The sequence below is a fragment of the Eublepharis macularius genome, chromosome 4 (assembly GCF_028583425.1).
Source record: "Eublepharis macularius isolate TG4126 chromosome 4, MPM_Emac_v1.0, whole genome shotgun sequence".
NCBI lineage: Eukaryota > Metazoa > Chordata > Lepidosauria > Squamata > Eublepharidae > Eublepharis > Eublepharis macularius.
The window spans coordinates 34,221,180-34,242,042 of record NC_072793.1 but is presented as its reverse complement, the minus strand read 5'-3'; the positions used below and the strand labels follow the sequence as shown (position 1 = coordinate 34,242,042).

The following is a 20,863-nucleotide window of genomic DNA, read 5'->3' as shown; positions in this document are numbered from 1 at the left end:
ACGGCCAGAGAACATTAGTTGTTGTAGATTTTCCGGGCTGTATGGCCGTGGTCTTGGCATTGTAGTTCCTGACGTTTCGCCAGCAGCTGTGACTGGCATCTTCAGAGGTGTAGCACCAAAAGACAGAGATCTCTCAGTGTCAAACTGGGAGACACAAATTGACACTGAGAGATCTCTGTCTTTCGGTGCTACACCTCTGAAGATGCCAGTCACAGCTGCTGGCAAAATGTCAGGAACTACAATGCCAAGACCACAGCCATACAGCCCGGAAAATCTACAACAACTATTTATTTATATTTTATTTTATTTATATTCCACTCTCCCCGCAAGCAGGCTCAGAGCGGATCACAGACAGTAATCAATAGAATAAAACAAATTGCATAAATTTGATTAAAACATATCAGTCAAAGTCTAAAACAGATAGTCGCAGGCCCATATTACATATCACCCAAGCATTAAAACACATCCGTGGGGCATTACTGTAATCCTCTCTCTTTCCGGCATCTAGCACTTATACAACATAGAATCTGAGATGGATGAAGAGACCGACCTTGATTCCATAGACGGCAGCACCAGTGGTGCCTCCTCAGATGAATGGGAGGATGAGAGTGATAGCTGGGAGACAGACAATGGCCTCATGGAAGACGACCATTCAAAAACCGAGGAAGCGGAGCCTGAGGAGCCACCCCCCGTGGAAGAGGTGAAGAAAGTGGAAGAGCAAGTGCAAGGTGCCGTGGCAATGGCAGTGGCAGATCTAGCAGCAGATAAGTCTGGCAAAGAAGGAACACCGAAAAGTTTCCGAGAGCTGAAGGAGGCTATTAAGATCTTGGAGAGCCTGAAGAATATGACAGTGGAACAGTTGCTGACGGGCTACCCGACTTCTCCAACAGTAGAACCGGAAAAGCCTACCCGGGAGAAGAAGTTCCTGGATGATATCAAAAAGCTGCAGGAGAACCTGAAGAAGACCCTTGACAATGTTGCCATCGTAGAGGAGGAGAAGATGGAGCCGACGGTGGAGGCCGAGAAGAAGGAAGACAGAGAAGCACAGACCCCGGTGGCATCAGAATGGCCGAGTGAGACGCCAGTGCTTTGCCAGCAGAGTGGTGGCAAGCCTGGAGTCACTTTCACCAGTGCCAAGGGGGAAGTATTCTCTGTGCTGGAGTTTGCCCCAGGTGAGTGGGAGCAGCTGGCTTGCCTGTTGTTGTTGTTGTTGTTGTTGTTTTTAAGGGAAATAGTCTTTATGAGCTGTTATATGAGGTTCTGGTGTATTTGCATCAGTTTAACTTACCAATGCTTGGCCAGTAATATCCCAGGACAGGACAGTCTGAATGCTTTGTGACTGAATGTCATCTTGTCACTTAATAATAATAACATTCAATTTATATACCGCCCTTCAGGACAACTTAATGCCCTCTCAGAGCGGTTTACAAAGTATGCCATTATTATCCCCACAACAAACACCCTGTGAGGTGGGTGGGGCTGAGAAAGCTCCAGAGAGCTGTGACTAGCCCAAGGTCAGTCCAAAGACAGACAAATGTTCACCGCTCTAAGGAGAGCTTCTCTTTACCTTAATTGTAAATGGCCTTAGTATCAGCTCCTGAACAACATGGATCCCACTTCTTTCACCAACCAGCTTTTTCCCCCTTCTAAGTACCTTCTGACCTGTGTTAGAAAAAGCAGAATTACATCCTTTAAGGTTGGCTGCAGATTTGCATCTGGTGGATAGCTTTTTTCCCCCTTTAACCTGCTGCCTTGGTTTCTCCTTGCTTTGTTAGATAGTCACGCCTTTAAGAAAATGGAATTCCAGCCTCCAGAAGCCAAGAAATTTTTCAGTACAGTGAGGAAAGAAATGGCTCTGTTAGCAACCTCGCTGCCAGATGGTATCATGGTGAAAACTTTTGAAGACAGAATGGTAAGTTCGTCGTCTACTGTGTGGATTTGGCCAAATGAAACACAAGTCTTAAAGGAAGAGGCCATGTAGTTCACGTTTAAGAATCTGTTCACTCAGTCTTCAGACATACGGAAGGGGCTCTCATTTCCCTCATGGTGTTGTAGTCAATGATACCAATCTCATATTGCAATAGTTTCTCTAGTCCTACGTTCCTCTTACAGTAGATGTCGCTAATGTCCTTGACTGTCAAAAGTGTACATCTCACTTTATATTAATGTGGAAGTGATGCATTCAGTCCCAATTTAATATTTATTTTATGTATGTCATTATGTATGTGTGTCTCAGTGAGCCTTTCTCACTGAGACTCAAGGCAGATTACATAGAGTGAGATTAGTACAATCAGTATCAAAGACATTTCCATAAACAATGTCATAGGGTGGGTAAATGCAAGTTTACAAAGACATAGCATTAGCAAGGATCCAATACAGAATTGAAGAAATGTTGAAACGGAGCATAAGCTATTCTAGGACTGACATTAGATAACATAGAACTACCCAGTAGGATCATACTTGAAGCACAGGTAGCACATAGGAGCACATACGTAAGGCAACAGATAGGACGTACAGCAACATAGTGGGGAAGTATATGGTCCCTAACTCGTTAGTAAAGCATCTGACTGAGACCCCCTCCCCACCATACAGCCCTCCTATCGGAGTAAAAAGCCCTTTTGAATGTTTCAGTTTTGCATCATTTGCAAAAAGCTGGGGGGCGGGGGGTGTTTCCTGACCTCCTCAGGCAGGCCATCCTACAGGGTAGGGGCCACCACAGAGAATGCACCTATACAGGCAGCTGTTGATTTCGTCCATGTGCAGGGTGGCACCTGTAGGAGACCCTGCTCAGATGAGCAAAGCTGCTGTGGAGGCACCTAGGGGTAGAGGCAGTCCCATAAATATGCTGGACCAAGACTTTGAAGAGCTTTGTATGTGATAACCAATACCTTGAACTGAGTCCGGTGGCTGATAGGTAGCCAGTGGAGTGACTGTAGGATGGGAGTGACGTTCCTGCTGCTGCTCACTCCTGATAACAGCCGAGCTGCAGCGTTTTGCGCCAACAAACAAAGGTTATGAAAAGAACAGAAAGAAAAACAACACAGTTATTTCCAGAGGATGTTCCTTCAGCACCATCTTAATTGATAAATTAATCCCTCCTGCAACTTATGGTGACAATCTGTCATATTTTGAAAAAAAATAATATAATCATTAGCACATCTAAAAAGAATTCTGCTGGACTGGCCAGCAAGACCTTCTGAACAGGAGCTGAGAAAAGTATTTCCCATTTCACCACCACCATTTCAAGGAAGATTTCACAAGTAGGTGGGAGAAGAGTCTTCAGCAACCTTTATCCTCTCCCCCCACCCCCACCCCCGCCTGCCTTATTCTGTGACCAGTAGGGCAAAATAGTCAAACCCGACTCACTTTATCAGCAGCGGTTGAACTGGTGTGTCTGAGGCAAAATCATCCCTTTTGCTCTTTTCTGTAGTGTTTTCCAAACTGTAGTTTGAGTCAATTTAACTCTCCTCTGAGCTTCTGGTTCATCTAGCCAGTATTAGCTAAAAGCAGACAAAGCCCATCATGTGGCAGAATGGATGTTTTCCTCAATCTGCTTTTTAAATTTTCACTTGAAACTTTGGAATTCAGCCTAGCTGGAGAGGTGCCTAAAATAGAGTGTAACACTGGGCATGTAGAGGTCTGAAGAGAGCTCTGTTGGGGTGGTTTAAGCACTTCCCTACTGGTGTTGAGTGAATTAGGACCTCATTAACTGTGTTTTCTCTTCATGGAATGCTGCTTGATCTTACATATAGCCTCTTCACAGGATCTGTTTTCGGCATTAGTCAAAGGACCCACACGCACACCATATGAAGATGGTCTCTTCTTATTTGACATCCAGCTCCCCAACATCTATCCAGCTGTCCCCCCTCTCTTCCGCTACCTTTCCCAGTGCAGTGGGAGACTGAACCCCAACTTGTACGATAATGGAAAGGTCTGCGTAAGCCTTCTGGGAACGTGGATAGGCAAGGTAATGCAGTGTTTAGTGTATTTTCTTGTAGCTCCCTTGGGCTCCTTTTGTTGGGGAGGGAGGGAGATTGCAAATGTTTAATAATGTAGTATCCCCACTAGGTATCTATTTGACTTCATTTGGTTTCCTGGGGGGATAACCCATTCCATGTAACCTTGTAGCACGTAGCTAAAGAGCATATATTGAGCGCCAGCTTGGTGTAGTGATTAAGAGCGGCAGGATTCTAATCTGGAGAACCAGGTTTGATTCCCCACTCCTCCACTTGAAGCCAGCTGGGTGACCTTGGGTCAGTCACAGCTCTCTCTGAGCTCTCTCAGCCCCACCCACCTCACAGAGTGATTGTTGTGGGGATAATAACATACTTTGTAAACCACCCTGAATAAGTGTTAAGTTGTCCTGAAGGGCAGTATATAAATCAAATGTTATTATTAGATTATTGTTGTTGTTGTTGGCTGCAGGTTACAGCAAGTGTAGTGGAAATTGTCTGCCACGTTACTCCTTAGTGAATCCCTGTCTTGTATATAGTGATGACACTGACATCCACATTATTGCTAGGCAGAGTCCACTTTTAATATAAAAGATACCCATCTGTGTAACACAGGATGTCCATCCCCACCCACAACATTCATTATACAAGCTGCTCGACCAGGATGTGATGATCATATACTCCGCCCAGGATCACCTGCCAGATAGGAACATATCCTATAAATACAAGCGTGTCTTCAGAACCACAGCCCTACTTCTCTTTGGGGAATTTCCCAAGGTGTGGTAGAGGAGTGGTGGTAATTGGCCCTGAAGGCATCATTGCTTTGACTAGTGGCAATGCTCGTTGAGCACTCAAGATACTTGGGAGGGCTTTGGGGAAATAGGCTGTTCCCAACTGGCTCTGAAAACGTGGGCAGGCATCAACTGCAAGGATGGTGACACTAAGGACAGTTTTTCGTGCAGGGGGAGGTGTGTGTGATCTGCTAATGCAGGAGTATCTGTTTCCAAAGGTATTAGGTGTGCCAGTCCAGCATGCCTGCATGCTACTTTTCCCCAAAAAGAGGAGTAGGTAAGAATTCAAGCGACCTTCGGTTCATAGTTCTGGCTATTAGACTGTCAGAACTTGATGGGCTTGTTGCATCTTGGATCATGTTATCTTTGCTCAGCTCTGCAGTGACCATCTCTGCTAGTCTCTTGCCTGGAATACCCTGTTCAGAGGTCACCATGAGTTGGTTGCAAATCGATGGCACATCCCTTCTGCAACGAATGGGTAGATTTAAGAGAAGGTTGCACTGCTTAACACCTGCGGAGTTTGGTCAAAAAAAAAATAACTAAGTTTTAAAATAAGTATACTAAAATGAACAGAAACTATGAAATTTGCCCACAATTCAGCTTCCAGCTGTGTTTTGATGCTATTTCAGCCCTCGCTGTTCACTGTAATTTGTCTGTTCCAGGGCACAGAGAGGTGGACCAGCAAATCCAGCCTTCTCCAGGTGCTCATCTCAATCCAAGGTATTTTTCAGTATTGAAGTTGGACCCAGAACATAACCTCAGCAAGAGATTACAAGAGAAGGGTACTAGCTAGATCTCCTGTCCCGCCTGCCCAAACGGAAGTGTTCTCAAAGCACCCGTTCAAACTTCTTCCTTTCCCCACTGCCCTGAACATTCTTCACTCATTTTCTTCTCACTAGCAGGCACTTGAATCCATTCTGTTTAATGCCCTGACAGTAAAACCGCTGCCAGCCCACAAATGGGCTTCAAGTAACTCCTTGAACTGGCTGTTAAAAATCCATCAGTCCTCTAGGCCAGCCCCATATGGTGCACATTTTTTTCACGTGCGTTTTTCATCTCTCCGCATAGCATCACAACAATTTCCCTGCAAACGTAGCTACTCTTATGGAGATGCTCCAGTCTGCCACTTGAAAAAGCAAACATACCAACCTGCAGTTTCAGGCTGTAAGCTTGAAGGGGCGATGTTCCTCATACATCACAAGGAGCATCATGTTCAGAGAACACCAGGGAGTTATACATAGCTTGGGACCTACATGGCTTGTGTGACCAGAGTATCTGAAGGACCGTCTTCTTCCATATGTTCCAGTCCAGGAGTTGAGATCACAGGGAGAGAGGCCCTCCTGTCTCATCAACCAAAGGGCCTTTCGGGTGGCAGCCCCACAGCTGTGGAATAAGTTCCCCAGGGAGGTGCTCCTGGCCTCTCACTCACTAGCTGCAGGAGGCAACTGAAGACTTTTTCATTTAGAACAGTTTCAAAACATATTTTAACTGTGTTTTAACTCTATTTTAGCTGCTTTTTTGATATTTTATATTGCAAGCCTCCTTGAGCACCTATGGAAGGCAGCTAATAAAACATTTTAAATTAATGAATAATTATACCTTAAAGAAGTATAAACAAAGCCAGACGTGAAACCTTAGTCCCTGTGTAGGACAATGTGCTGATTGCAGTGGCTGGCCTCAGGATGCCAGATTTGTTCACATGTATGTGGGGGGTATTTCTTTGGAGAAAAAGGAGAGACATCACTAAATTATAAAAGTCTACCAAACAAGTTCGGAAGACTTGAAACTTCGAAAAACCAACCTCCAATAATAAGACATCCAAGCCTCCAGAGTATTTTCTTTTGTCGGATTTCAGTGGAGCTGGGGAGGGAGTTGTATTTTTCAAAACCTGAGCATATTAGTAGTGGAGGTCATTTTAATAGCGGAATTGCACTTCAGTGAACTTCTTCAGAATTCATTTAGGAATCTAAGGAATTTTTGTCTTCAAAACTCTTGTTTGCAACCAGATTTGATTTTTCCATAGCTGAATTCCCCCCTCCCTTTTTAAAAAAAAAGTTGAGTCATGCTTCCTGGAACCAGTATTTGCTCCCCCGTTTCTTCTCCTGCTGTATTCCATACTTCAATACAAGCCAGATCTGAACAGCTTGTGTGCATTTTCCAGTTAATCACAATTCTCTAAATGCTTGTTCTCCCCACTCCCTCTTCCCCCTCCCATTGTCTCCCAACAGGGCTTATCTTAGTTAATGAGCCTTATTACAACGAGGCAGGCTTTGACAGTGACCGGGGCTTGCAAGAGGGCTATGAGAACAGCCGTTGCTACAATGAGATGGCCTTGATCCGTGTGGTGCAGTCCATGATGCAGCTGTTGCGCAAGCCAGTGGAAGTCTTTGAACAGGAGATCTATGAGCACTTCTGCTGCAACGGCTGGCGCTTGATCCATCGTATTGAGTCCTGGGTGGAGACAAATGAGCTGGTTGAAAGAAGCCATGACCAAGCCAGTCTGGGGGATTCCTGTTTTGTGCATTCAGCATGTGGCATTCTGGCCGAGAGCCCTGTAGACAGCATGGGGCCACTGGGTGAGCAAGAGTTAGGGGCGGCGGCTGCAGCTAGCCTGTTACCTGATGGTAGAGAGGAACTAGAAGACTCTGGCTGTGGAATATCAACACTTACTTCTAGTGACACCCATCAGTATTCAGACTCGGAGAGCATGGGTCAAGCCAGAGCAGCGCACTTTGCCAGAGACCTAACGGATGAAAGTAAAGCCACTCAGGACTCTGCTTCTCAGCAACCTAGTGTGAAACCAAAGAAAAGAAGAAAGAGCTACAGGAGCTTCCTCCCTGAAAGGAGTGGCTACCCCGACATTGGGTTTCCCCTGTTCCCACTATCCAAGGGGTTCATAAAGAGCATCCGCGGTGTCTTGCAGCAGTACCGGGCTGCCTTAGTAGAAGCCAACATCCCAGAGTGGACAGAAGACAAGTAAAACATCAGGTGATAGGGGACAGACAGACGCACAGAAAAGAAGGGGAAGGGAGGAGGAAACTAGCAAAAGTTGTCAACAATAAATAGACTGTCTCTCACTGCACCCATTCCTCCTTGGCCTGGTTTATTATACCGAAAGCAGAAGCTCCCGTAACTTATTTAAGGCTGGTTCATTCCTTCCACATTCCAGATGCATAGGATGGCTGAGCAGCTCTGCGCACACATCCCTGCCATGTTCTCCTTTTGCATTTGATCCTGAGAGATTAGGAGCTGAGGCCTTTCTGTTCCAGACCTTATGCAAAGCTGGAATTGAGATCGTCTCAGCTCCTACTTGTATGAAGTAACTCCCTTTTCCTCTTTTGATCTTCTTGGGTGACTGCGGTATGTGAAGAGGATGGTGGATAATTTTTTTTTTAATCCCGGAAGATGCTCGTTTTACTTCTAGTGAGGAAAATGTAATGTTCTTCTTATTCTTCCACCTTCTTACCCATGTTTACTAAAACGGGGGGGGCCTGTCAGTTTGCTCTCAGTAAGCCACATTTTGACTGTCCTTTCCTGATCTGTTCACCGCTTACCACCTCTGTGAGCCAGAGGAACCATTTCCTCACAGAATAGTAAAAGACAGTGTCAGGCTTGGACCACTACGTGAGAGCATTTAAAGGATGAATAATCTGTTTCTTTTTCCTCGCTGTCCATTGGCAGGCCATTTTGAGGCAGAACCTTAAATGCCGCACGAGCTGTACGTGAGGTGGTCAGCACTTGGAACCTTCAGCTTGTGCAAATCACCTGCTGTCTGTCTCGAGCGTACAGAAAAGTTCTTTCTACTTTGCCTTGAAGGGGAATAGTGTATATAGCGTAGCTCACTATTCTCCTGGATACATGAACTATCTGCCATCCACTTAACCATGTACATCAAGGTACCTCAGGGTGGCATTAGAACAATTGCATGGTGCAACCCACATTTTTCAATTTCTGCTTTCGGTAATGGGTTTGCCAAGTAGGTTCTGACTCCGTATCTCCACTGATTCATATCAACTTTATAGCAGGAAGCCTATGCTCTGGTAGGTAATGGGTCACTCTAGTCCAGCAGCCTTTATTGTGAGCCACTGTTAATTCATGTCCCTTGTTTCCTAGACTTCAGCTTCTCTGATATGACTTGATACTGTGACAGAGTAGGTGTTAGAAGGCCCAGCCCTGTACTCTTAATCACAGCTGGTGGTGCATTTATATTCTCACTTTCTTTTTCATTCAGTGTTCCCACACTGTTGCATGGCATTGGTTACCTGTATACTTCTGTTTTCTGATAATGAGCTAGTGCCCCTCTGTCATCCTTCCAGTGCATGGATCTAGTTTGAGATGCCAAGGAGGATGGTACAAGTCTTGTGTTGCTCAGATGTTAGTCATCATCGTGCTACAGATCAAGGCAGGCTTTGTTCTCCTTTTGTGGGGGTGGGGGGGGAGCTGCAGCACGTCTGTTTTGTGGCCAACCCAACCATAAGTCTCAAGGGGTGCCATGCTAGTAAATAGGCTGCTATTTTGAGGGGAAAGAAGAAGGCTTTCTCCTCATTTTCCCTCAAGCACAAGTAAAAGTGGCTTGGAAAAAAGAGCATAAATATATATGCACCTTTTTCCTCACTGTCAGTAAAAGTGGCTTGGGGGAAGTATCTGTTAGCAGGGAAGATCAAATCCCCTCTTTCCCTGGGAGAAACAGCAGCCTTAGTACCTGTAATACGGACAAGAATTTTTAAAAAGTAGTTGGAGAACTACATTGCCAGACACTCTGTTAATAGTGTGAAAGGGCAGACAGCAGGGGGCCTGTTCTCTGTTGATATATGTTGCCACATTCCTCTTGCTGTTGGGAGTTTGGTTCCTCCTCTCCCTTGGAGGTGAGCTGACCACATCATCGTGACACATCAGAAACATAAACATCCCCAAATGTCAGTCCGACGGCTGCCTGCCATGTTGACAGGGGGCTACCCTCCTGTTTGGAGCAGATTAGCAAGGTGGGAAGAGAGAAATATAGAGCTACTCATGTTACTGTTAACTGCAGAGAACTGAGCTAGAGGGCTCCCCTTTTCTGGAGTGCAAGGGAGAGCTTTGTCTGACCTTCGAGGCTGTATCCTGGGAAGATCTTTCTTTCTCTTTCCTCCTAGGGATCTGCTGCCACATTTTGCATAAATCAAGCACTGTCCCTTTGTCCTTGCTGTCAGCCCCTACCAGAGGCATGCACAGAAGTTTACAAGTTTTTTTCTATAAGCTTTTGGATAATGTGAAGCTCTAGATTATGCAGTTGCTATTGAGCACACTGCAGTTATGTATCTTTTTTGGTGTATATGTAATAAAGAGTGAAGAAAATTTCCAAAAGACAAATGCTTAAATACACACGGAAGCCAAAGCATGAGGCATATTGTTAGTCTTGAGATGGGCTACATGATTGTGATGTATAAATTAAAATCCTCTATCTGTTAAGTGCTGGGGAAGGGATGGGGGAAAGAAATATTACACACACACAAAATCAATTTCTAGCCTTGATTCTGTACAGTATTTAAAACCGATGGAACTGTCTATTGGGGAAATGCTTAGAAGTGTGTTACTTTTGCAGCTGTGTGAATGCTTGGTTGCTTACAATATCTGTATAAAGTATTGTGTGATTAATCTTTTTTTACTTGCAAACTTTGTTTGGCTAATTAAGATGTAGTAATAAAGGAGAGAAAGTGGCTTGCCATTATGTTTTGCCGCTGTTAATAAACTCGGTAGTTTGTGCAGTCTCTTCTTGCCACAGGCACTGTGGGATTTTGTACATTATCCAAGTTCTCCTAGAGGGGTGGAGGAATACCTGAAAATGTGCAAGATACCTGAAGATTTGCAATATCAGTATTTAGGAAGATTTGCAAAATCTTCAGGAATACCTGAAGATTTGCAACTCAGATGCTGGTTGAGTTTGCTGGGGTGGGTGAATTGGATCTCTGTCTAGCCTTGTGAGCAGCTTCCCCTCTCGGCTAGATTTCTGTCTACATGTGTGAGCTTAAGCTGCCTCTCTCCCTTGCAGGCTTTTCTTACAGGAATTCAAGATCAACCTGCTCTGGAACAGACCATGATCAAAAGTTAGGGTATTTTTGTTGGATCTGAACAAAAAGGTCTTTAAAAGCTGCACATTCAAAATTTGGTTTAATTACAGGAAAATGTCTGTGATTCACTCACTGTCCTTAACTGTGAATGAATCATGAGTGTGTAAAACTGAGGACTGGGATCGTTTTTATAGAGTGGGGTTGTCTGGATATGTGTTGTCCTGCAGCGTTGAGACACGGAAGGCAGAAGAAAGGGCTGGCTGACCACTGCGGACTGAACAGCAGCCAGAAGCCACAACATCCAAGCTGACTCATTCAAACCAGGGCAGATCCAGTTTCTCTGAACAGTGAGAGATACATATTTGAGCAGCAGTAAAATCATTATGGGAAACAATTGTTGATGACTGCCTGGAAATCCTGTCAAAGTCCTTAAATGAGTCGGTGTTAGATTGGGATCATCCTTAATGGAAGGGATAAGGGACAGCCTACACATACTCAAAAGTCTTCATAGTTCTCTGGTTTCCAGACAGTTTTGGCATTTATAAGTGGAATCTGGGGGCTAAGCCTTCCTCAGTCAAGCCCTTGGCTGATCTCTTCATTTTTACCTTCTTCCTTACCAAATACTTGCCAACACTCCCTGTCCTTTAATCCAGGTGTCAGGTCTCCTAAGAAAAAACAGCATTTTTTACATCTGCTTTAAATAGTCCAGCCATGACAGCGGAGGGAAAGGCATTCTGGCCATGTTCAAAGCACAACACTGAATGCAAATGAAGCTGCAGTTCAGCTGCTGCGTGGGCTCCGTGGGCAGCCCCCTTTCCATCTCTGAGCCTCAGTCTGTAAAATGGGGAAAGATCTTTCCCGTGGTGGTTCTTTTTTAAAATTACTATGATGTGAGCTTCATAGCACTTACGATAAATCTAGTTGTTATAATCTGTTGGTGGCCTGTTCTACTTCACAGTAACAAAAGGAACCGTGCAGCAGTGAAATATTTCTGAATGCAGGGAACATTAAATCCGCACTCTCGAGTGGTGCGGGCTAGAAAAAGATTTTTACTCCGTTTATTTTTCTGTAAGTTTTGGTGTAACTGGGTAGTCCGAAGTAGTCTGCCCCTTTGTCAATATGTTACAGCTTGATGTTCTCCAGTATGTTGATATGGTTCTTCAGCTGGTCTCTGTAGCAAATCCTCACCTTGTATCAACCCCACCTTTCTACCGAAATAACCCCTTATGCTAGCCATGTAAGCGATCCATGATTTTCCTGCTGGCATAGATTGACTGGAGATTAGTGATGGGCATTTGTTGAAAAAATAATAAAAATAAAATGAAAACTTCATTTTAAAAATGGGTTGGTATCAAAGTGACTCAAATGTGCTTGACTTCATTTCATTCATTTTTCTGCATTCTGGCAAACTGGGCACTAGAGAGATGCTGGGAGATGAGCAAAGATCAGTGAAGTAAGTTTTGCAATGGAAGAACTGAAAAATCGTACTAGATCTCTTGCTATTCGCGTTTCTGTTAATCACATTGCGCATTCAGTCATTTAGAAGAACTTCCTTGATTCTGCCTGAGCAATCATGTGTTGGTCTGATTTATTCTTTTTCTTGGTGCTTTGCAATTGCTAGTTTAGTAATGGGATCCTAGGATTGCCAATTCTAGTTTAGGAAATTCCTGGAGATTTTCAGGTGGTGCCTGGGGGGTGGAATTTGGAGAGAGGAACAACTTCAGCAGGGATGCCATAGTCTGCCCTCCAAAGCTGCCATGTTTCTGCAAGGAAACTCTTCTCTGTAGACTCAAAATCAGTTGTTATTCAGCGAGAACTCCAGGTCCCAGCTGGAGATTGGTAACCCTAAGCCCCATTTCTCACACTCCCTTTCTCTTTAGTGATCAGTATTTGTTTAAGGTGCTTCAGAGTTTGATGCCTGCCAGGAGCTAGGCCTTTGCAGTGGCCACATCAGTGTCATGGAATACTACACACACACACACACACACTGTCCCCTGGCTTTAATTGAGGGGCCAAGTGAACACCATCCTTTTCCACTATGCTTCTGAAGAAGGTCAATTTAATTTTGCTGGTTAACTTTTTTGGGGGAAGGAATGTTCTAGAATACATGTTTTAAGGTATCTTACTATTTTTATTGTTTATATTCCTTGTGGTTTTTATTAGGCATTCATTAAACTGCTTTGAAAACATCTAAACAGTTAAAAGCAGTATACTGTGCTACATTTATTGTTTTTCCCTGTGATAGTTGCAGTCATTTGTAGGAAGTGCAAGAGCCAGAAGGGGACAAAATTTAACAAACCATCAACCTTTTACTGTTTGTGGTAGAAATCCCCAAATAATTCAATTTGCCACCTCAAGTAGATTTCTCTGAAGAGACAGTATAGAAATGTTCTTAATATATAATAAATACATTCCTTAAGCTCAAGGTACAGTATTTTTAATCTGCAAAAGAGAGTGTGACTCTGTAAGATTTGTCTTTGTTGGTAAGAGCACTACAAATTATAAAATTACTAATGTGATTTTGTAATGTAATTCACCTACCTAAACTTTAATCTGGCTTTCTGTATTCATATGTTCTTGTATACAGCTAGAAACCTCATCTATACATACAATGCCATATCATCTACAACAGTACTGTGAATACTGTGGTTATCATGAGAAATGTACTGATCCTTGTTTGACAGGCACAAATTCTAGCTGCGTAAGACTAGTAAGTGTTGGGTGGTAGGTTGAAACTAGTTAAAGCAGCTGTAAGATGTTTTTCCCCAAAAGCAAACCTCTGTGAAGTTTACCTTTAGACTGATGGATATTAAACAGCTTTGGTTCACCTTATTCCAAAGAACTTCTGTCTCAAATAAGCTGCATCTGACAGGGAATTGCTGTGTTAGCATAAGGCTGTTCTTGTGCCACTTACATATAATGTGCATTTACTAAATAACCATGAAAAGATGGCCAAAGATGGTATTACAGATTTTTTTTTTAGAAGAATGGCTATGGCAGCTGTCGATTACCATCTCTCCTTATATCTGCCAGATGGTTCACATGCTGTCAATGTAAATGTCAAGTTGCGCCTGCTGTACCAACGAAACCCAGTATAGGCTCCATCTTGGTATATAAAGCAAATGAAGGTCTTAATTTGGTAGTGGGTTGATAATATGCTGCTTGCTCCAGAAAACCAGGCACTAAAAATTAATGCTTCAATTTGCTAGTATGTCTATCCTATAGAAAACCTGAAGGTTCTACCTTTTGATGAGGAGGTATATATTAGAGTTAGTCTCTCCTTGACCGCTAAAATTGAAGGAGGCCAGACTGTGTTAACTGTAAACCCACTGCCTGCAGAAGAGGGTATTTGATACAACTTAGAAATTAACTCAATCTTCTGTTCAAACGGTGCTGTTAGTTTTTGAAAAAAAATTAGATCTTTATTTCATCTCTGTAAGAATATAATCTGCTACTACAAACAATTTTGTTTCCTTGTAAAAAAGCACACACACTTCTTTACAAAAGGAAGGGATTAAAAGTTGTCACCGGTTTTAGCCAAAGGCTTGCTAGGTGGGGATGATGTCAGGTCCCCTATATTAGCCACCTTCCATTAGGCCTTGGTCTCAGAAAGAAGGCTAAGCCACTGCTGCTGAGTAGTTGCCTTTGGTTTCATGGAGACTGCTGGCTTTTCCACTTCTTTGCTAAAAGAATAGGAAGACTCTAAAACAGCCTTTTGTGTCCTTTAGCAAAGGAGAGGCTATTCTATCACCTGCCAGAATAGCCTATTAATATTGCAATTATATACTCTGAAGGCCCAATTCCCCCTGAGATTTATCATCACCTGAAAACAGAGCTGATGCTCTCTTGATAGTTGCAGCGTTTGGGGTTCACTGCAACAGGCACTACTTCATAAATTACATGCATGCCCACACCCAACGATTCTGCAAAGCCTTTTGCTGCCGGAGCAGGTACTGCTTCTTGGAGGTTTCCAACCCAGCTCAAGAACCAGTGATGATATGGCTAATCCGTCTGTGAATTTGACCCTGTACTGGTTCACATGCCAGCACTTCACCGTCCACTGTCATGTCCCCCTTAAGAGTAAAGGGCTCGAGCCGGAAGGCTTTCACAGGCACATAATGGAGATACGGGCAGTTGAGAGTCAAATGGGCCCCTTTCTCCAAGGCCATGAAGAATTTGATCATTCCCATCCTGGAAACCCCAGCAGTCATGTAGAAGAGGTGGATAGCATCGTTATACAGCTTGGCTTGGGGAGCCAAAAGAAGGTCTGTTCCTAGGTGCGACTGATAGATGCAAACAATGGAAACAAATTCCTCCTCAGGCACCACCATCCAGTCTTTGGGAAGCGGCTGGTCAAAGGGTACCAGCAAAGGGTCCTCGAGCGCACAGCCCTGCTGAGGGTGAGAAGGAACTGGCTTCCCGTTGCAAAGGGAGACTTGTTTGGCATTCTGTGCCGAAAGTCTGCTGTGCTCTCCTTGTGAGGACATAGAGCTTGGCTCTTCAGCAGGCAGGTAGGAGAGACGGCCCTTGTAGACATGGAGCGTGGTCAGGAGTTGCAAGGTGCCCAGAGTGAAGCGGGCCCGGCCTAGTTTGCGGTATCTCTCACTGGTGATGTCGACGTCCGAGACGAAACCCCAGCTAAAGCTGAGGAAAGAGAACAGGCGCTTGCCTGAGGCGGTGCGCAGGGACACGAGGTCCATGGGAGCATGCAGGCCTTTGCATAGGAAGTAAGTGCAGCTCATCAGCAGCTCTTCTTTCAGCAGGCAGATCTTGCTGCAGAAGAAAAAATGAAAGCATAAGATGGCAAGGCACTGAACAGTGAACCAAACTCAATGCAAAAATGAATTGGCAATGTAATATCCTACAGTACGTCCCACCTCCTCAATGTCACAGGCCATATTTATTACCCCCCTTTTCGCAAGGCTGATGGTTGATTTCTACATGGCATCAGTCATGTGTAAGGGACATCAGGCCCATCAGTGCTTCCTGTGCCAACACTCCATCTTTGTGTGGGCTACTGGAATTAAAATATAACTCCGCTACCTGTGAGATCCACAGTTAAAACTTCTACACCGCTGCCGCACAAAGGTGATCTGCAAACTGAGACATGTCTTTCGTTTCACGAGCAAAGTTCTCTAAAAACCATCCTTCATCTACAGGCCCCCTGCCCTGCCTAATCCAAAGCTGAACTAGTGTTAGTGCTGCAAAGAAAAGAGCATGCACTTAAACCTCTACAGCTGATCTGGTCTAGTCACTCGTAGCAACAGATGGAAGAAGGGACAGCTCCATGGGGCTCTTGTCAAACTTGATTTGCTAAGATAAGAAGGGTTGGCTAGAAAGACCAAGGACTCTGACAATGGAGAATGTAAGAAATAATTATTTGTGAGCGCCCACAACTGGGGCTTCTGGAATGAGATGTCCTTGAGCGAGCCTTCAGCCAGAGGCTAGCACAGGCAAACTGGGGCACAAGACCAACATTGCTTTGTGGCTCCTGCTTTACTGCCCTGACTTGACCTCAGAGGGCTGCCTGGCAACATCTTTCCTTCAGGCCAAGTCATTCAAGGAGGCATCTTGTCACAGGGATTGCTCCCAGCCATTGAAGACAAAAACGGCCATGCTTGCAGAGGGCAGGGGGCTCCCTGACATCTCACTATTGATGCAGGGAGAAGGGGGGGGGATTTAGGCACAAAGCATTGGCTGGGCCATGTGGGAGCACACAGAATGTTTCCATCGCACAGCTATGTTAGAGCAGAACAACAGTTGCGTAGCAAGACCCGTTGGGACAAACTAGATAGGAGAGCCGTAAATGGATCTTCCCAGTGTTTAACTGAAATAGCCACATGGGACCCTGCTTCAGACCAGGGCATGGTGATGAACAAGATGGGATTGTTAACTATGTTAAGTTCTGCTGATCAAACTTGGCACTCCTCTCCCCCTTTACCAGACATGATTAGCCCTTTCCAAAGCCAACTGCAGCAAGGGGGGATTGAAAACACACAGTGGAAGGATTAAACCCTGAAGCTCCCCCGTACCATGATCCCAATTAAAACTGGGGGTCCATGTGGCTCTTTCCATATAAAAAATACTGCAAAATCATTCTCAGATCTACCAATATCAGTAGTTCAGCTCATTCTGTATGTGGGCACCACGGGCCAGTTTGTTTATTGGAGTTTGTTTACAGTGGTGGGAAAATGAATTAAGGTGGTGGAACAAATTAGGCTAGCAGATAAAGAGGAGGCAAGAAATAAGGGAAATGATCCCATTAATGGGAGTGATGGGCTAGACTATGCACGAGCCCTGGCTATGCAGCGTTCCAGAATGGTAGCCATGTAAATTCATTGTAGCAAAATAAAACACAAGTCCAGTGGCACCTTAAAAAATGAACATCATTTATTCCAGTATGAGCTTTCATAAGTCAGAGCTCATTTCTTCAGATGCTATGGGGGAGGAAATCATTTTGCAGATTTTAAAAAGAAAAATCTGAGCGTGCCCTTCTTGTGCACGTTTTGGGCCTGGGCATGTTCCCCGGGCCATAATTCCCAGTTCTGGAAACCTGAGAATTAACAGTGGCATTTGTCTGGGGGACACCAGGTGGCTGAGCCAGCTTGACAAGGAAAGGAAAGGAACCTATTAGTGACATCCTCCACTCACCTCATCCCCCACCCTCTCCAAAATGAAACCCAGAGGATTAGTCACAAAGCAGATGGGCGAGGTAGCCAGCTGTGCACAGGGCAAAGGCCCGGTCTGCGGGTTCAGGGTGTAAATGCAAGCAGGGAAGCGAAACCTGAGCCGAGGACCTGCAATTATGCCGCCTTTGTGAATGACCAGTCTCCCACACCTCACTTCCTTTCCAGCAAGAGACAGCAATGCTATGAGATACCAGTTATCATAATCTCTCAAGGGGTAGCAGCCTGTGCTAGTAGAGAACAGCAGGGACAAGCCATATTGTAACTGCCCTAGACTTTTCCTTCACCCGCAAGGCAACTAACCTATGTGCTAAACCAGGACCTAAAATGGTTTCATTATCTGGAGCTGATATGACCGTGGGCACTGCCCCTTTAGAACCATCTACTGTATACAGGGATGGTGAAAGGGCATGAAGATCAGACTTGGTTCCCAGGGAGGAAGAAAATTTAAATCACTGGTGTTATGGGCAGCATGAGGGCCAAACCAGATGAGACTATGGGAACTCTTCATGTAGAATTCTTACAGAGCTTGCTTTGCAATATTTTCTTTCCTACTAAAATAGCTGCTGTTGGCTCCAGCTTAAATGCCCTTCCTACTGTGGTCCTGATCCAAACTGGGATGCTGTGCACCTACAATTAAAAAAAAAATACAGAGCCCTGTATGTGAAACTCCCGGAGGCTCGTCCAATTTGGGTCTGAAGAACAGAAGATGGGCTCTTCCGCAAAAGATTTCAGGGGGCAGGCAGGATGGGAGCTAGCAGCAGCGAGAGTTCTTCCCATCACAGCCCACAATCCCCACAGTGGACAGATCTGCTTTAGCAAGCCGCATACTGTGGCTGGAACTATATCTACTGAGCAGTAATACATAAAGCCAGGTTCAACATGAAGGCAACACAAATTGTGCTAAAAAAGTCATGCAGCGTCTAGTTATCATATCCTTTTATCTTGTCCTTCCTCCCAGAAGTTCAGGGCAGCATATGAGGGCTCTCTTCTTCTGTACCTTATCCTTTGCATTAGGTTAGGCCAAGACCAGCCTAAGGTCACCCAGAAAGCTGAACAGAGAAGCGGGAATTTGAACTCATGTCCCAAGTCCTAGTCTAGCACTCTAAGCCATCCATTATACACACTACTTATTTTTACTGTTCTACTAGCCATGTGGAGCAACATCACAATCTTCCTGGCCGTCCTCCAACTTCTGAGATTTCTACCAAGCCTCATTGACAAATGTTTGAGCTTATATTCACAAGGCCAGATGCTTGTGTTAGACTACCAAATCCAGGACTGGTTTGTGCCACCATTTAAAAATGTGTGGGCTTACTTGAAGCCTGTAGTGAGCCAGTCACATTCAGTCACTATCATATGCAGGATCTGACACTTGTAGCACACCGCTACCATGATATTTTAGGGTATTTGGGGTGGTACACAAGAAGTGAGATTCTGTAACAGTTGGCAGCTGAACACAAGTCCCCCACCAGCTGCAAGCCAATTTGGGCAGGGATTTCAAGCCATAGCTACCTATCCCAAGGTCACATGGAGTAGTCCCAAGATTTCCAGGATGCTGAAATCTGCAACAGCTATCTAATTCCACAAGCATGCCGTGCAGTTAAGAACACGCAAAACAAAACAGGGCAAACACCATGTAACATTCAATTAGATGCTATGACACACAATAGATGTACCAATGAGTAATCTACAGGCAAAGGACACTTGTATACATAGAACAAGCACCAAAGAATCTAACAAAAGTATCTGACAACACCATCAAATCTAACAAAATGTCTAACATAGTGTCTACCGCAACGGGCTTCTGGTATAAATCCCGTTTCAGGAAAGCAATTCCTTCATCAGGTTAAATTGTCAGGTGAGATACGGAGTTATGCAGTTCAGAACAAGCAGAATTCTCAAACAGATACACTCGGAGCTCTGATTTTTAGCACACAAGATGGGGGTTTTTTTGTGGTCCCTTACGCAGCATAGTAATTGAGAGAAGCAGCGATGGCATTTCCAGAGCCCGCCGGGAGGATGCAAAGAGGCTTCTGGATTGCAGTTTCCCAGTCAGGACGCTCCATCAGTCCATTTATCACCTGCAAAGATACAGAGAAACTGGCTGCTCAAAGACAGCTTGAGGGAAGAGCGCAAGCAAGGTGGTTTTCTGCTCTAAGCCTGGCTTCAGTAGCAATGCCTTACAAACAGAACCAACCGTGGACACAATCAATGATTGCATGAGGCTCAGACACGGACTACAAGAGAAGAGGACGAGGTGCGCTTGGCAATTTTATTGGGACTTTACCAATTATTGGATTTCCAAGTGAGATTGTACCTGTAATTGATACTATGACTGTATATGAATTGTTGGAATTGTGAATTATTTTGTAAGTTGCATGGCGCACTTTTGAAGGCGTTAACGGTGAGCCTATGGCTCTTTAATTAAAGCAGGATATTTTTTAATATTATTGCACGGTGCACTTTAAAGATTTAAATCACTGATTGTGTCCGCGGTTGGTTCTGTTTGTAACGCACATCAGTAGCCGCGGCCCCCTATTTTCGTATTAATTCAGTAGCAATGCAGCAGCACGGAGAGTCCCATGGCATAAACAGCCAGTCATTTTAATGCTCAGCTCCATAGTGTACCAAACTAAACAGAGGACCCACTCGACAATTATGATATAACAAACAGTGGGAACCACACAAGTAGGTGGCAATAACAATCAGAATGCACTTATAAACATGTAAATAGTGTTATTCACACAGAATCATAACAGTAAATAAATTAAAAACAGGTGCATATATCAGTCTTCTGCGTATCAGGTAAATCAAGAAAGTACAAATACAATAATTGCCGACCACTCCTAGGTGGGAATGGACAGTTCAGATGGCAAAGTCCATATGAGAAGGAGTCTTGCAACACAGAGATGGAGCACTGAAACGGCTGCACAAAGCTAAGCCGACACGCCCTACGCACATGAAGAGGTCAGGAAGACGAAACAGCAGAATAAACCGGTGCTTTCTTGATTTACCTGATACGCAGAAGACTGATATATGCACCTGTTTTTTATTTATTTACTGTTATGATTCTGTGTGAATAACACTATTTACATGTTTATAAGTGCATTCTGATTGTTATTGCCAGCCCCGTAGTGTGGCAAATGAAGTCAGATCTCAAGGGCCCAGCAGTTTCAAGTTCTGGGAGGCTGGGTCTACCCAAGCAGCAGAACAAGAACGAATGGTGAAGTGATGGGATGGATTTTATCACTTCAGCTTTTAGTTGGGAGAATGTGAATGTCCCCCCAACCCCCGCATTAAAAGGATGCCTCCCTGAATACCAAAAGCTAGCACATCATGCAGAATGGTTCTGGCCCAGGACTGGGGGTGTGAACTATAGACTC

The 20,863-nt window shown here is 44.5% G+C and overlaps 2 protein-coding genes across 5 annotated transcripts in view; one reads left to right on the top strand and one right to left on the bottom strand.

The window, feature by feature from the left end:
* UBE2O (ubiquitin conjugating enzyme E2 O) overlaps positions 1–10,466 on the top strand; it is a 92,464-nt gene extending 81,998 nt beyond the window's left edge. For all 4 annotated transcript variants that reach the window (XM_054977208.1, XM_054977207.1, XM_054977206.1 and 1 more), the window contains 5 exons: positions 509–1,172; positions 1,776–1,912; positions 3,764–3,967; positions 5,407–5,464; positions 6,973–10,466. In XM_054977208.1, coding sequence (XP_054833183.1) covers positions 509–1,172; positions 1,776–1,912; positions 3,764–3,967; positions 5,407–5,464; positions 6,973–7,724 — 1,815 coding nt within the window. In that variant the 3' untranslated portion in view covers positions 7,725–10,466. The remainder of the gene's footprint in view (positions 1–508; positions 1,173–1,775; positions 1,913–3,763; positions 3,968–5,406; positions 5,465–6,972) is intronic.
* A 3,725-nt stretch (positions 10,467–14,191) lies between these two features.
* Positions 14,192–20,863, bottom strand: part of SPHK1 (sphingosine kinase 1) — a 40,440-nt gene continuing 33,768 nt past the window's right edge. Inside the window, exons 4-5 of the mRNA XM_054977853.1 lie at positions 19,446–19,561; positions 14,192–15,564 (exon numbers count right to left, since the gene is read on the bottom strand). Coding sequence (XP_054833828.1) covers positions 14,772–15,564; positions 19,446–19,561 — 909 coding nt within the window. The 3' untranslated portion in view covers positions 14,192–14,771. The remainder of the gene's footprint in view (positions 15,565–19,445; positions 19,562–20,863) is intronic.